Source organism: Alosa pseudoharengus, unplaced genomic scaffold (assembly GCF_046254945.1).
Source record: "Alosa pseudoharengus isolate Yale_2024_CS ecotype anadromous, Long Island Sound unplaced genomic scaffold, YU_APseudo_1.1 YU_APseudo_1.1_scf_17, whole genome shotgun sequence".
Taxonomy (NCBI): Eukaryota; Metazoa; Chordata; class Actinopteri; order Clupeiformes; family Clupeidae; genus Alosa; species Alosa pseudoharengus.
This window is the reverse complement of record NW_027468640.1, coordinates 16,652,355-16,665,210: the sequence shown is the minus strand read 5'-3', so window position 1 is coordinate 16,665,210 and position 12,856 is coordinate 16,652,355. Positions and strand designations below refer to the sequence as shown.

The following is a 12,856-nucleotide window of genomic DNA, read 5'->3' as shown; positions in this document are numbered from 1 at the left end:
AGAATAGTACGAATAAAAGAGGTTTTGTTCTGTACATTCCCACAAACTACATTGTGAGCAGTTTATGCTTAATGACTCCCCCTTTATGCAAGCGAAACATTTTACAAATTATCAGTTACGTGCGCATGTGTGTGTGCGCGCATGTGTGTGTGTGTGTGTGAGACAGTATCATCCTCTACCAGCAGCCATTCACTCAACACCACCATCTACAGGCCGATGGCTGTACAGTCACTAAATGTACACATGCATTAATTTATTGTATAGCCCCCCATGGATGAAATTCCACGAAACTTGGCATACCTCCAGAGGATGTCAAGTTAATCATACACAAATCACAAATGACTGGTTATGGGCTATATTATATGGTTATTGGGGGAGGGGTGGCCCCCGGGGTCCAAACGTTTTCTTTATGTAAAAGCCTAGTGGGGCTACATGCCCACCAAGTTTCATGTGCCCTGGTGTTTCGGTGTCCCGGGAATCGTTGACCAAAAATTCCGGAAGTAGATGACGGAAGAAAAAAAGTAAAAAACACTAGCTGCACTAGTGGCGGTCATAATTATTGCACAGGTGGGAAAGCTGGATCATTTTGCTCTTGCCATTAATCTTTTTATTTTATGATATACATATTTTTGTCAGAAACCTCTATACAAGATATGCAAACTGGTTAGTACAACAGATAAAGTTAAATACATACAAACAAACACACACACACAGAGACACACACACACAGGCACACCACACACACACTTACATACAGACACCATACACGTTCTCTCTTATTCCAACATATTCACATTCCTCACAACGTATATGCTATGTCCAATAAATACATGGATAAATAAAGTTATAAATAATCACTGACACTACATAATGAATGATACAGCATAAAATTATACTATTGGTAATTTCAATAAAAACAAAGTCCATTGCAACCCCTTTTCCTGTGTTTACAGGCCTTCAGTCAATCCGGGCTATGCAAATGTAATGCCTGTCAAATGTCAAAAGTGGAAACATTTCCTTCATGGGGAGTTGATGGGGAGTATTGGGGGGGGGGGGGGGGGGGCAGGCACACGGGGCGTCTACCAGGACTGCGTGGCAATGATGGCCAGGAGGGTGAGGCTGAAGGTGGTTCCAAGACTGATCCTGCTGGTGATGTCTCCTGAGCTGACGGCTGCAGGGCGACAAACAATGTTAGGTGGACAATGTTAGGTGGACAACACCCAGATTAGGTAAAAACGTCATTTGTTCACATAATAGGACAGACGAGAACACGATGTAATAACACCCATTAATGGTTTAGGCAGGGCAATATTGGTAGATAAGTTAAAAAAATATTTGACAACAAGCATTGTTTCACAAAAAAGAGATGCAGTCACATTAGAAATCTAGACCGCTGGTACCAAATATCTCCATATAGGACTCACAAAGAAATTAGAGGTGGCTGTCAGTTAAGAAATGATTGGATTGGATATAGTGTTCAAATAAACTCACCTGTGCCATTCACTGAGACAATGTTAATAGTCAGGTTGCCACTTGCTGCTGCTCGCACCATGGTGTTGTATATGGCGGTTGCACTTGGTAATGTGGCGTTGTATGTGAAGTAGAGGTTTGATTGGGTTACATAGGAGTTTGCGTAAACTGTCCCATCCCTGAGGAAAAAAAATGTGGTTAATTAGAAGGGCTTCACTTGATTGGTTGACACCAAGTAGCAACTAAGTACAATCCATCGGGGAATTTATTTGAATATAAATTCAGAACATGTCAAAATAACATTGATGCTAGTGCTACTTTCATGTTTATTTATTTATAGTTATGAATGCTTTATAGCATTCTTATGAATGTGTTTATAATGATTAATGGGTATTGGGTTTATAAGTGTTACCTGTGTATATTTTGGGGATAGCATATCTATACAATATCAATAAAAGATCATTAAAAGATAATTACGTGTATGTTGTGGGGTTCAAAGAGACAAAGTTTGTAGAGTAATCTTCCAAAAAGAAGGGCTCCAGCTGAAAAGGGGAATCAAATAGAGTTAAACGTCATTCAGACTGCAAGCGACTAGTGAAAAGAGACCAAGTAATGTTAATATAGCCAAATTCAACAATTACAATCGAAATAACCACTTGTGACCCGAATCATTACGCACCAAGTTAAAAGGATTTCAACTTGATTTGAATTTCAATTTGTTCTTCTTAGAATGATTTCAACAATGTATTGGCCTATATGTAACCTATATGCTTTAGACCTAGACTTAACTAACTCGTACTTTTCCCAGACAAACATTGTATAATCAATACAATCTTCTATTTTGTCATAAATTTATTATTGCAGACTTACCTCAGATTTAATTTTGGATGTCGTATCACGGTAGGCAGTTGAGTTGACAGCGGCCAGAGTAATGGCAGAAGACTCATTGGTGATGGTGAACGGAACATTGGCAATCATCTGTGGCTCGTCTGTGAAACAAAATAACCTGTGGTAAGTAATTGTACGTGTGTGGTGTGTGTGTGTGTGTTTGTGTGTGTGTGTGTGTGTGTGTGTGTGTGAGCATAAAATGCTACAGTTAAGATCAGTCTGATGTTTGATACTTAGCTTTGTTAAAAAAACGAGAAACTCACGGAGAACAGAGATTGTGCTTGTGTCCACAGACAGGTTGGCGGGGCTGGGCTGCTCTTTCAGTTGCTCGAGCACCTCCGTTGTGTCAGGGACAGTGTCTGGTACAGACTGATCAAACTCCACATTCATCTCTGCCTCTGTGTTGTCTGCGCGATAACGGGCTACGGCCCTTTTTAGAAAAAGAGAGAAAATAAAACTCAGTATGAATGTGTTTGTTGAACGGTCGACTTTGATCATAGCCATGGCCATTACCATATGCAAAAAAACTGGTTGTTGCTGGAGAAAATGAGTAGGGCCTAACTTACCTCAGCGATATGACAACGACTCGGAAGAACCTTGACCCATATTTCGCTTGGTAGATTGGTGTGGACTGTGAACACAGAATTATCATTAGGCTATTGGGAACGAATCCAGTCTTATAGCATTACAAACAATATTATCTGTCTTATTACACGGCTCTTCACAAGGCAAGTAGAACGCTCCATTGACTTGAATGGGATTTCCCAAAGTTCTAGCGGTCATTATTTCCGAGGAAAGGACCTCTGAAAAAAATAATGACCGCTGTCAATGGCAACGGAGTTTGTGCTTCTAATTCAGGTATTTCATATCACTACGCAAGGACTGGAACTTCATTCAAAAGTGAAAGCAGACAGTTCTGCCCTACAAAGCCAAAGTGCAGTATCTACAAAAATTTGATTGAACTTAGTTCAGCGTGTGGTGTTCCAAACTATTTGTTTCTCAGCAAATTCCACTGCTGCGCGTCGTGGGCTGGTTGCCCTGTCGGGAGTTATTTTCCCAATAATGACCGGCGTTCTATACATTATCCCTTACTTATTATATGTATATATTATATATATGTCTGATTTAATGTCTTCTTCTCAAAGGTAAAACATTTTTTGTATTTTAGGCAAATCAAATTACTTTAAGTGACTGAAACAGTAATTGTAAATTAGCCTTACCCAGCTAACAATGGAAGCAGCTAGCATCTGGTAAGCTTCAGTTTTGGGGTTGCTGTAATCAGCAATGTAGGTTTTGGTCATCACAAAGCTCATTGTAACTATGTAACGTGGAGTGGTCATTGGAGATGCTGCTGTTGTTGTTGTTGGCGCTGCTGTTGTTGTTGTCGTTGTTGGCGCTGCTGTTGTTGTTGTTGTCGTTGGTGCTGCTGTTGTTGGTGTCGTCGTTGGCACTGCTGTTGTTGTTGTTGGCGCTGCTGTTGTTGATGTCGTTGTTTGCGCTGGTGTTGTTGTTGTTGGAGCTGCTGTTGTTGTTGTTGTCATTGGTGCTGCTGTTGTTGTCATTGGTGCTGCTGTTGTTGTTGTCGTCATTGGCGCTGCTATATTTGTTGTTGGCGCTGCTGTTGTTGGTGTCGTTGTTGGCGCTGCTGTTGATGTTGTTGTCGTTGGCGCTGCTGTTGTTGTTGTTGGTGTCGTTGTAGGCGCTACTGTTGGTGCTGCTGTTGTTTTTGTTGGCGCTGCTGTTGTTGGCGCTGCTGTTGTTGGTGTTGTCGTTTCAGCTGCTGTTGTTGTTGTTGGTGCTGCTGTTGTTGGTGTCATTGTTGGCTCTGCTGTTGTTGTTGTTGGCACTGCTGCTGTTGTTGTTGTTGGCGCTACTGTTGTTGTTGTTGGCGCTACTGTTGTTGTTGTTGTCGTTGGTGCTGCTGTTGTTATTGTCGTTTCCGCTGCTGTTGTCGTCATTGACGCTGTTGTTGTTGTTGGTGCTGCTGTTGTTGGTGTCGTTGGTTGTGCTGCTGTTGTTGTTGTTGTCGTTGGTGCTGCTGTTGTTGTTGTTGGCGCTGCTGTTGTTGTTGTTGTCGTTTCCGCTGCTGTTGTTGTTGTTGGTGCTGTTGTTGGTGTCGTTGGTTGTGCTGCTGTTGTCGTTGTTGTTGGTGCTGTTGTTGTTGTTGTTGTTGCTGCTGTTGTTGGTGTCGTTGGTTGTGCTGCTGTTGTTGTTGTTGGCGCTGCTGTTGTTGTTGTTGTCGTTTCCGCTGCTGTTGTTGTTGTTGGTGCTGTTGTTGTTGTTGTTGTTGCTGCTGTTGTTGGTGTCGTTGGTGCTGTTGTTGTTGTTGTTGTTGCTGCTGTTGTTGGTGTCGTTGGTTGTGCTGCTGTTGTCGTTGTTGTTGGTGCAGCTGTTGGTGCTGCTGTTGTTTTTGTTGGCGCTGCTGTTGTTGGCGCTGCTGTTATTGGTGTTGTCGTTTCAGCTGCTGTTGTTGTTGTTGGTGCTGCTGTTGTTGTTGTCGTCATTGGCGCTGCTATATTTGTTGTTGGCGCTGCTGTTGTTGGTGTCGTTGTTGGCGCTGCTGTTGATGTTGTTGTCGTTGGCGCTACTGTTGTTGTTGTTGGTGTCGTTGTAGGCGCTACTGTTGGTGCTGCTGTTGTTTTTGTTGGCGCTGCTGTTGTTGGTGTTGTCGTTTCAGCTGCTGTTGTTGTTGTTGGTGCTGCTGTTGTTGGTGTCATTGTTGGCTCTGCTGTTGTTGTTGTTGGCACTGCTGCTGTTGTTGTTGTTGGCGCTACTGTTGTTGTTGTTGGCGCTACTGTTGTTGTTGTTGTCGTTGGTGCTGCTGTTGTTATTGTCGTTTCCGCTGCTGTTGTCGTCATTGACGCTGTTGTTGTTGTTGGTGCTGCTGTTGTTGGTGTCGTTGGTTGTGCTGCTGTTGTTGTTGTTGTCGTTGGTGCTGCTGTTGTTGTTGTTGGCGCTGCTGTTGTTGTTGTTGTCGTTTCCGCTGCTGTTGTTGTTGTTGGTGCTGTTGTTGGTGTCGTTGGTTGTGCTGCTGTTGTCGTTGTTGTTGGTGCTGTTGTTGTTGTTGTTGTTGCTGCTGTTGTTGGTGTCGTTGGTTGTGCTGCTGTTGTTGTTGTTGGCGCTGCTGTTGTTGTTGTTGTCGTTTCCGCTGCTGTTGTTGTTGTTGGTGCTGTTGTTGTTGTTGTTGTTGCTGCTGTTGTTGGTGTCGTTGGTGCTGTTGTTGTTGTTGTTGTTGCTGCTGTTGTTGGTGTCGTTGGTTGTGCTGCTGTTGTCGTTGTTGTTGGTGCAGCTGTTGGTGCTGCTGTTGTTTTTGTTGGCGCTGCTGTTGTTGGCGCTGCTGTTATTGGTGTTGTCGTTTCAGCTGCTGTTGTTGTTGTTGGTGCTGCTGTTGTTGGTGTCATTGTTGGCTCTGCTGTTGTTGTTGTTGTTGGCACTGCTGCTGCTGTTGTTGTTGGCGCTACTGTTGTTGTTGTTGTCGTTGGTGCTGCTGTTGTTATTGTCGTTTCCGCTGCTGTTGTCGCCATTGACGCTGTTGTTGTTGTTGTTGGTGCTGCTGTTGTTGGTGTCGTTGGTTGTGCTGCTGTTTTTGTTGTTGTCGTTGGTGCTGCTGTTGTTGTTGTTGTCGTTGGTGCTGCTGTTGTTGTTGTTGTCGTTTCCGCTGCTGTTGTTGTTGTTGGTGCTGTTGTTGTTGTTGTTGTTGCTGGCGCTGCTGTTGTTGTTGTTGTTGGCGCTGCTGTTGTTGTTGTCGTCGTTTCCGCTACTGTTGTTGTTGTTGTTGGCGCTGCTGTTGTTGGTGTCGTTGTTGCCGCTGCTGTTGTTGTTGTCATCGTTGGTGCTGCTGTTGTTGGTGTCGTTGTTGTTGCTGCTGTTGTTGTTGTTGGCGCTGCTATTGCTGTTGTTGTCGTTTCCGCTGCTGTTGTTGTTGTTGGTGCTGCTGTTGTTGTTGTTGTTGGCGCTGCTGTTGTTGTTGTTGGTGCTGCTGTTGTTGTTGTCGTTTCCGCTACTGTTGTCGTCATTGGCGCTGTTGTTGTTGTTGTTGGTGCTGCTGTTGTTGTTGTTGTCGTTGGTGCTGCTGTTGTTGTTGTTGGCGCTGCTGTTGTTGTTGTTGTCGTTTCCGCTGCTGTTGTTGTTGTTGGTGCTGTTGTTGTTGTTGTTGTTGCTGGCGCTGCTGTTGTTGTTGTTGTTGTTGTTGCTGCTGTTGTTGTCGTCGTCGTTTCCGCTACTGTTGTTGTTGGCGCTGCTGTTGTTGGTGTCGTTGTTGCCGCTGCTGTTGTTGTTGTTGTCGTTGGTGCTGCTGTTGTTGTTATCGTTGGTGCTGCTGTTGTTGTCATTTCCGCTGCTGTTGTTGGTGCTGCTGTTGTTGGTGTCGTTGTTAGCTCTGCTGTTGTTGTTGTTGTTGTTGTTGGCGCTGCTGTTGTTGTTGGTGCTGTTGTTGTTGGTGTCGTTGTTAGCTCTGCTGTTGTTGTTGTTGTTGTTGGTGCTGCTGTTGTTGTTGTTGTCGTTGGCGCTGCTGTTGTTGTTGTTGGCGCTGCTGTTGTTGGTGTCATTGTTGGCGCTGCTGTTGTTGTTGGTGCTGCTGTTGTTGGTGTCATTGTTGGCGCTGCTGTTGTCGTTGTTGTTGGTGCTGCTGTTGTCGTTGTTGTTGGCTCTGCTGTTGTTGGTGTCATTGTTGTTAGTGCTGCTGTTGTTTTTGTCGTTGTTGGCTCTACTGTTGTTGTTGTTGTTGTTGTTGGCTCTGCTGTTGTTGTTGTTGTTGGCCCTGCTGCTGTTGTTGTTGTTGGCGCTGCTGTTGTTGTCATTGGTGCTGCAGTTGTTGTTGTCGTCGTTGACGCTGCTGTTGTTGGCGCTGCTGTTGTTGGTGTCATTGTTGGCGCTGCTGTTGTCGTTGTTGTTGGTGCTGCTGTTGTTGGTGTCGTTGTTAGCTCTGCTGATGCTGTAGTTGTTGTTGGTGCTGCTGTTGTTGGTGTCGTTGGTTGTGCTGCTGTTGTTGTTGTTGTCATTGGTGCTGCTGTTGTTGTCGTTGGTGCTGCTGTTGTCGTTGTTGTTGGTGCAGCTGTTGGTGCTGCTGTTGTTTTTGTTGGCGCTGCTGTTGTTGGCGCTGCTGTTGTTGGTGTTGTCGTTTCAGCTGCTGTTGTTGTTGTTGGCACTGCTGCTGCTGTTGTTGTTGGCGCTACTGTTGTTGTTGTTGGCGCTACTGTTGTTGTTGTCGTCGTTGGTGCTGCTATTGTTGTTGTCGTTTCCGCTGCTGTTGTCGTCATTGGCGCTGTTGTTGTTGTTGTTGGTGCTGCTGTTGTTGGTGTCATTGGTTGTGCTACTGTTGTTGTTGTTGTCTTTGGCGCTGCTGTTGTTGTTGTTGTTGTTGGCTCTGCTGTTGTTGTAGTTGTTGGTGCTGTTGTTGTTGTTGTTGTTGCTGCTGTTGTTGGTGTCGTTGGTTGTGCTGCTGTTGTCGTTGTTGTTGGTGCAGCTGTTGTTGTTGTTGTCGTTTCCGCTGCTGTTGTTGTTGTTGGTGCTGTTGTTGTTGTTGTTGTTGTTGTTGCTGCTGTTGTTGGTGTCGTTGGTTGTGCTGCTGTTGTCGTTGTTGTTGGTGCAGCTGTTGGTGCTGCTGTTGTTTTTGTTGGCGCTGCTGTTGTTGGCGCTGCTGTTGTTGGTGTTGTTGTTTCAGCTGCTGTTGTTGTTGTTGGTGCTGCTGTTGTTGGTGTCATTGTTGGCTCTGCTGTTGTTGTTGTTGTTGGCACTGCTGCTGCTGTTGTTGTTGGCGCTACTGTTGTTGTTGTTGTCGTTGGTGCTGCTGTTGTTATTGTCGTTTCCGCTGCTGTTGTCGTCATTGACGCTGTTGTTGTTGTTGTTGGTGCTGCTGTTGTTGGTGTCGTTGGTTGTGCTGCTGTTGTTGTTGTTGTCGTTGGTGCTGCTGTTGTTGTTGTTGTCGTTTCCGCTGCTGTTGTTGTTGTTGGTGCTGTTGTTGGTGTCATTGTTGGCTCTGCTGTTGTTGTTGTCGTTGGTGCTGCTGTTGTTGTCATTTCCGCTGTTGTTGTTGGTGCTGCTGTTGTTGGTGTCATTGTTGGCTCTGCTGTTGTTGTTGTTGGCACTGCTGCTGTAGTTGTTGTTGGCGTTTCAGCTGCTGTTGTCGTTGTTGGTGCTGCTGTTGTTGTTGTCGTTTCCGCTGCTGTTGTCGTCATTGGCACTGTTGTTGTTGTTGGTGCTGCTGTTGTTGGTGTCGTTGGTTGTGCTGCTGTTGTTGTTGTTGTTGTTGGTGCTGCTGTTGTTGGTGTCATTGTTGGCTCTGCTGTTGTTGTTGTTGTTGGCACTGCTGCTGTTGTTGTTGTTGGCGTTTCAGCTGCTGTTGTTGTTGTTGGTGCTGCTGTTGTTGGTGTCGTTGGTTGTGCTGCTGTTGTTGTTGTCGTTGGTGCTGCTGTTGTTGTTGTTGGCGCTGCTGTTGTTGTTGTTGTCGTTTCCGCTGCTGTTGTTGTTGTTGTCGTTGGTGCTGCTGTTGTTGTTGTTGGCGCTGCTGTTGTTGTTGTCGTTTCCGCTGCTGTTGTTGTTGTTGGTGCTGCTGTTGTTGTTGTTGATGCTGGCACTGCTGCTGTTGTTGTTGTTGGCATTTCAGCTGCTGTTGTTGTTGTTGGTGCTGCTGTTGTTGTTGTCGTTTCCGCTGCTGTTGTTGTTGTTGGTGCTGTTGTTGGTGTCGTTGGTTGTGCTGCTGTTGTCGTTGTTGTTGGTGCTGTTGTTGTTGTTGTTGTTGCTGCTGTTGTTGGTGTCGTTGGTTGTGCTGCTGTTGTTGTTGTTGTCGTTGGTGCTGCTGTTGTTGTTGTTGGCGCTGCTGTTGTTGTTGTTGTCGTTTCCGCTGCTGTTGTTGTTGTTGGTGCTGTTGTTGTTGTTGTTGTTGCTGCTGTTGTTGGTGTCGTTGGTGCTGTTGTTGTTGTTGTTGTTGCTGCTGTTGTTGGTGTCGTTGGTTGTGCTGCTGTTGTCGTTGTTGTTGGTGCAGCTGTTGGTGCTGCTGTTGTTTTTGTTGGCGCTGCTGTTGTTGGCGCTGCTGTTATTGGTGTTGTCGTTTCAGCTGCTGTTGTTGTTGTTGGTGCTGCTGTTGTTGGTGTCATTGTTGGCTCTGCTGTTGTTGTTGTTGTTGGCACTGCTGCTGCTGTTGTTGTTGGCGCTACTGTTGTTGTTGTTGTCGTTGGTGCTGCTGTTGTTATTGTCGTTTCCGCTGCTGTTGTCGCCATTGACGCTGTTGTTGTTGTTGTTGGTGCTGCTGTTGTTGGTGTCGTTGGTTGTGCTGCTGTTGTTGTTGTTGTCGTTGGTGCTGCTGTTGTTGTTGTTGTCGTTGGTGCTGCTGTTGTTGTTGTTGTCGTTTCCGCTGCTGTTGTTGTTGTTGGTGCTGTTGTTGTTGTTGTTGTTGCTGGCGCTGCTGTTGTTGTTGTTGTTGTTGGCGCTGCTGTTGTTGTTGTCGTCGTTTCCGCTACTGTTGTTGTTGTTGTTTCCGCTGCTGTTGTCGTCATTGGCACTGTTGTTGTTGTTGTTGGTGCTGCTGTTGTTGTTGTTGTTGCTGGCGCTGCTGTTGTTGTTGTTGTTGTCGTTTCCGCTGCTGTTGTTGGTGCTGCTGTTGTTGGTGTCATTGTTGGCTCTGCTGTTGTTGTTGTTGTTGGCACTGCTGCTGTTGTTGTTGTTGGCGTTTCAGCTGCTGTTGTTGTTGTTGGTGCTGCTGTTGTTGGTGTCGTTGGTTGTGCTGCTGTTGTTGTTGTCGTTGGTGCTGCTGTTGTTGTTGTTGGCGCTGCTGTTGTTGTTGTTGTCGTTTCCGCTGCTGTTGTTGTTGTTGTCGTTGGTGCTGCTGTTGTTGTTGTTGGCGCTGCTGTTGTTGTTGTTGATGCTGGCACTGCTGCTGTTGTTGTTGTTGTTGTTGCTGCTGCTGTTGTTGGTGTCGTTGGTTGTGCTGCTGTTGTTGTTGTTGTCGTTGGTGCTGCTGTTGTTGTTGTTGGCGCTGCTGTTGTTGTTGTTGTCGTTTCCGCTGCTGTTGTTGTTGTTGGTGCTGTTGTTGTTGTTGTTGTTGCTGCTGTTGTTGGTGTCGTTGGTGCTGTTGTTGTTGTTGTTGTTGCTGCTGTTGTTGGTGTCGTTGGTTGTGCTGCTGTTGTCGTTGTTGTTGGTGCAGCTGTTGGTGCTGCTGTTGTTTTTGTTGGCGCTGCTGTTGTTGGCGCTGCTGTTATTGGTGTTGTCGTTTCAGCTGCTGTTGTTGTTGTTGGTGCTGCTGTTGTTGGTGTCATTGTTGGCTCTGCTGTTGTTGTTGTTGTTGGCACTGCTGCTGCTGTTGTTGTTGGCGCTACTGTTGTTGTTGTTGTCGTTGGTGCTGCTGTTGTTATTGTCGTTTCCGCTGCTGTTGTCGCCATTGACGCTGTTGTTGTTGTTGTTGGTGCTGCTGTTGTTGGTGTCGTTGGTTGTGCTGCTGTTGTTGTTGTTGTCGTTGGTGCTGTTGTTGTTGTTGTTGTTGCTGGCGCTGCTGTTGTTGTTGTTGTTGTTGGCGCTGCTGTTGTTGTTGTCGTCGTTTCCGCTACTGTTGTTGTTGTTGTTTCCGCTGCTGTTGTCGTCATTGGCACTGTTGTTGTTGTTGTTGGTGCTGCTGTTGTTGTTGTTGTTGCTGGCGCTGCTGTTGTTGTTGTTGTTGTCGTTTCCGCTGCTGTTGTTGGTGCTGCTGTTGTTGGTGTCATTGTTGGCTCTGCTGTTGTTGTTGTTGTTGGCACTGCTGCTGTTGTTGTTGTTGGCGTTTCAGCTGCTGTTGTTGTTGTTGGTGCTGCTGTTGTTGGTGTCGTTGGTTGTGCTGCTGTTGTTGTTGTCGTTGGTGCTGCTGTTGTTGTTGTTGGCGCTGCTGTTGTTGTTGTTGTCGTTTCCGCTGCTGTTGTTGTTGTTGTCGTTGGTGCTGCTGTTGTTGTTGTTGGCGCTGCTGTTGTTGTTGTCGTTTCCGCTGCTGTTGTTGTTGTTGGTGCTGCTGTTGTTGTTGTTGATGCTGGCACTGCTGCTGTTGTTGTTGTTGGCGTTTCAGCTGCTGTTGTTGTTGTTGGTGCTGCTGTTGTTGTTGTCGTTTCCGCTGCTGTTGTCGTCATTGGCGCTGTTGTTGTTGTTGGCGCTGCTGTTGTTGTTGTCGTTTCCGCTGCTGTTGTTGTTGTTGGTGCTGCTGTTGTTGTTGTTGATGCTGGCGCTGCTGTTGTTGTTGTTGTTGTCGTTTCCGCTGCTGTTGTTGGTGCTGCTGTTGTTGGTGTCATTGTTGGCACTGCTGCTGTTGTTGTTGTTGGCGTTTCAGCTGCTGTTGTTGTTGTTGGTGCTGCTGTTGTTGTTGTCATTTCCGCTGCTGTTGTCGTCATTGGCGCTGTTGTTGTCGTCATTGGCGCTGTTGTTGTTGTTGGTGCTGCTGTTGTTGGTGTCGTTTCCGCTGCTGTTGTTGTCATTTGCGCTGTTGTTGTCGTCATTGGCGCTGTTGTTGTTGTTGGTGCTGTTGTTGTTGGTGTCGTTTCCGCTGCTGTTGTTGTTGTTGGTGCTGCTGTTGTTGTTGTTGTTGCTGGCGCTGCTGTTGTTGTTGTTGTTGTCGTTTCCGCTGCTGTTGTTGGTGCTGCTGTTGTTGGTGTCATTGTTGGCACTGCTGCTGTTGTTGTTGTTGGCGTTGGTGCTGCTGTTGTTGTTGGTGGTGCTGTTGTTGGTGTCGTTGTTGCCGTTGTTGTTGTCGTCGTTGGTGCTGCTGTTGTTGTTGGTGGTGCTGCTGTTGTTGTCGTTTCCGCTGCTGTTGTTGGTGCTGCTGTTGTTGGTGTCATTGTTGGCTCTGCTGTTGTTGTTGTTGTTGGCACTGCTGCTGTTGTTGTTGTTGGCGTTTCAGCTGCTGTTGTTGTTGTTGGTGCTGCTGTTGTTGGTGTCGTTGGTTGTGCTGCTGTTGTTGTTGTCGTTGGTGCTGCTGTTGTTGTTGTTGTCGTTTCCGCTGCTGTTGTTGTTGTTGGTGCTGCTGTTGTTGTTGGTGGTGCTGTTGTTGGTGTCGTTGTTGCCGTTGCTGTTGTTGTTGTCGTCGTTGGTGCTGCTGTTGTTGTTGGTGGTGCTGCTGTTGTTGTCGTTTCCGCTGCTGTTGTTGGTGGTGCTGTTGTTGGTGTCATTGTTGGCTCTGCTGTTGTTGTTGTTGTTGGCACTGCTGCTGTTGTTGTTGTTGGCGTTTCAGCTGCTGTTGTTGTTGTTGGTGCTGCTGTTGTTGGTGTCGTTGGTTGTGCTGCTGTTGTTGTTGTCGTTGGTGCTGCTGTTGTTGTTGTTGGCGCTGCTGTTGTTGGTGTCGTTGGTTGTGCTGCTGTTGTCGTTGTTGTTGGTGCAGCTGTTGGTGCTGCTGTTGTTTTTGTTGGCGCTGCTGTTGTTGGCGCTGCTGTTATTGGTGTTGTCGTTTCAGCTGCTGTTGTTGTTGTTGGTGCTGCTGTTGTTGGTGTCGTTGGTTGTGCTGCTGTTGTTGTTGTCGTTGGTGCTGCTGTTGTTGTTGTTGGCGCTGCTG

The 12,856-nt window shown here is 46.4% G+C and overlaps 2 protein-coding genes across 2 annotated transcripts; both read right to left on the bottom strand.

Moving 5' to 3' along the window:
* Positions 1–581: 581 nt before the first annotated feature.
* Positions 582–4,937, bottom strand: LOC143127300 (uncharacterized). The gene is made up of 7 exons (XM_076288709.1): positions 3,579–4,937; positions 2,925–2,989; positions 2,622–2,788; positions 2,341–2,459; positions 1,948–2,012; positions 1,492–1,649; positions 582–1,171 (listed from the first exon to the last, which is right to left on the bottom strand). The coding sequence occupies exons 1-7, from the start codon at positions 4,860–4,862 to the stop codon at positions 1,080–1,082; spliced, it is 1,950 nt and encodes a 649-aa protein (XP_076144824.1). The 5' UTR covers positions 4,863–4,937; the 3' UTR covers positions 582–1,079.
* LOC143127018 (uncharacterized) lies at positions 4,871–11,807 on the bottom strand. Its single transcript, XM_076288319.1, has 2 exons — positions 4,980–11,807; positions 4,871–4,891 (listed from the first exon to the last, which is right to left on the bottom strand). The coding sequence occupies exons 1-2, from the start codon at positions 11,805–11,807 to the stop codon at positions 4,871–4,873; spliced, it is 6,849 nt and encodes a 2,282-aa protein (XP_076144434.1).
* Positions 11,808–12,856: the final 1,049 nt, after the last annotated feature.

What these genes read in the sequence shown, in the direction of transcription:
- LOC143127018 (XM_076288319.1), bottom strand. Translation starts at nt 11,807, where the DNA reads ATGACGACAACAACAGCGCAAATGACAACAACAGCAGCGGAAACGACA. An exon ending in AAACAACAGCAGCACCAACA is followed by an intron (nt 4,892 to 4,979) that starts GTAGCGCCTACA and finishes CACCAACAACAG; the next exon opens with CAGCGCCAACAACAAATATA.
- LOC143127300 (XM_076288709.1), bottom strand. Translation starts at nt 4,862, where the DNA reads ATGACGACAACAACAACAGCAGCACCAACAACAACAACAGCAGCTGAA. An exon ending in AAGCACAATCTCTGTTCTCC is followed by an intron (nt 2,460 to 2,621) that starts GTGAGTTTCTCG and finishes TTTGTTTCACAG; the next exon opens with ACGAGCCACAGATGATTGCC. An exon ending in TGTCTCAGTGAATGGCACAG is followed by an intron (nt 1,172 to 1,491) that starts GTGAGTTTATTT and finishes GTCGCCCTGCAG; the next exon opens with CCGTCAGCTCAGGAGACATC.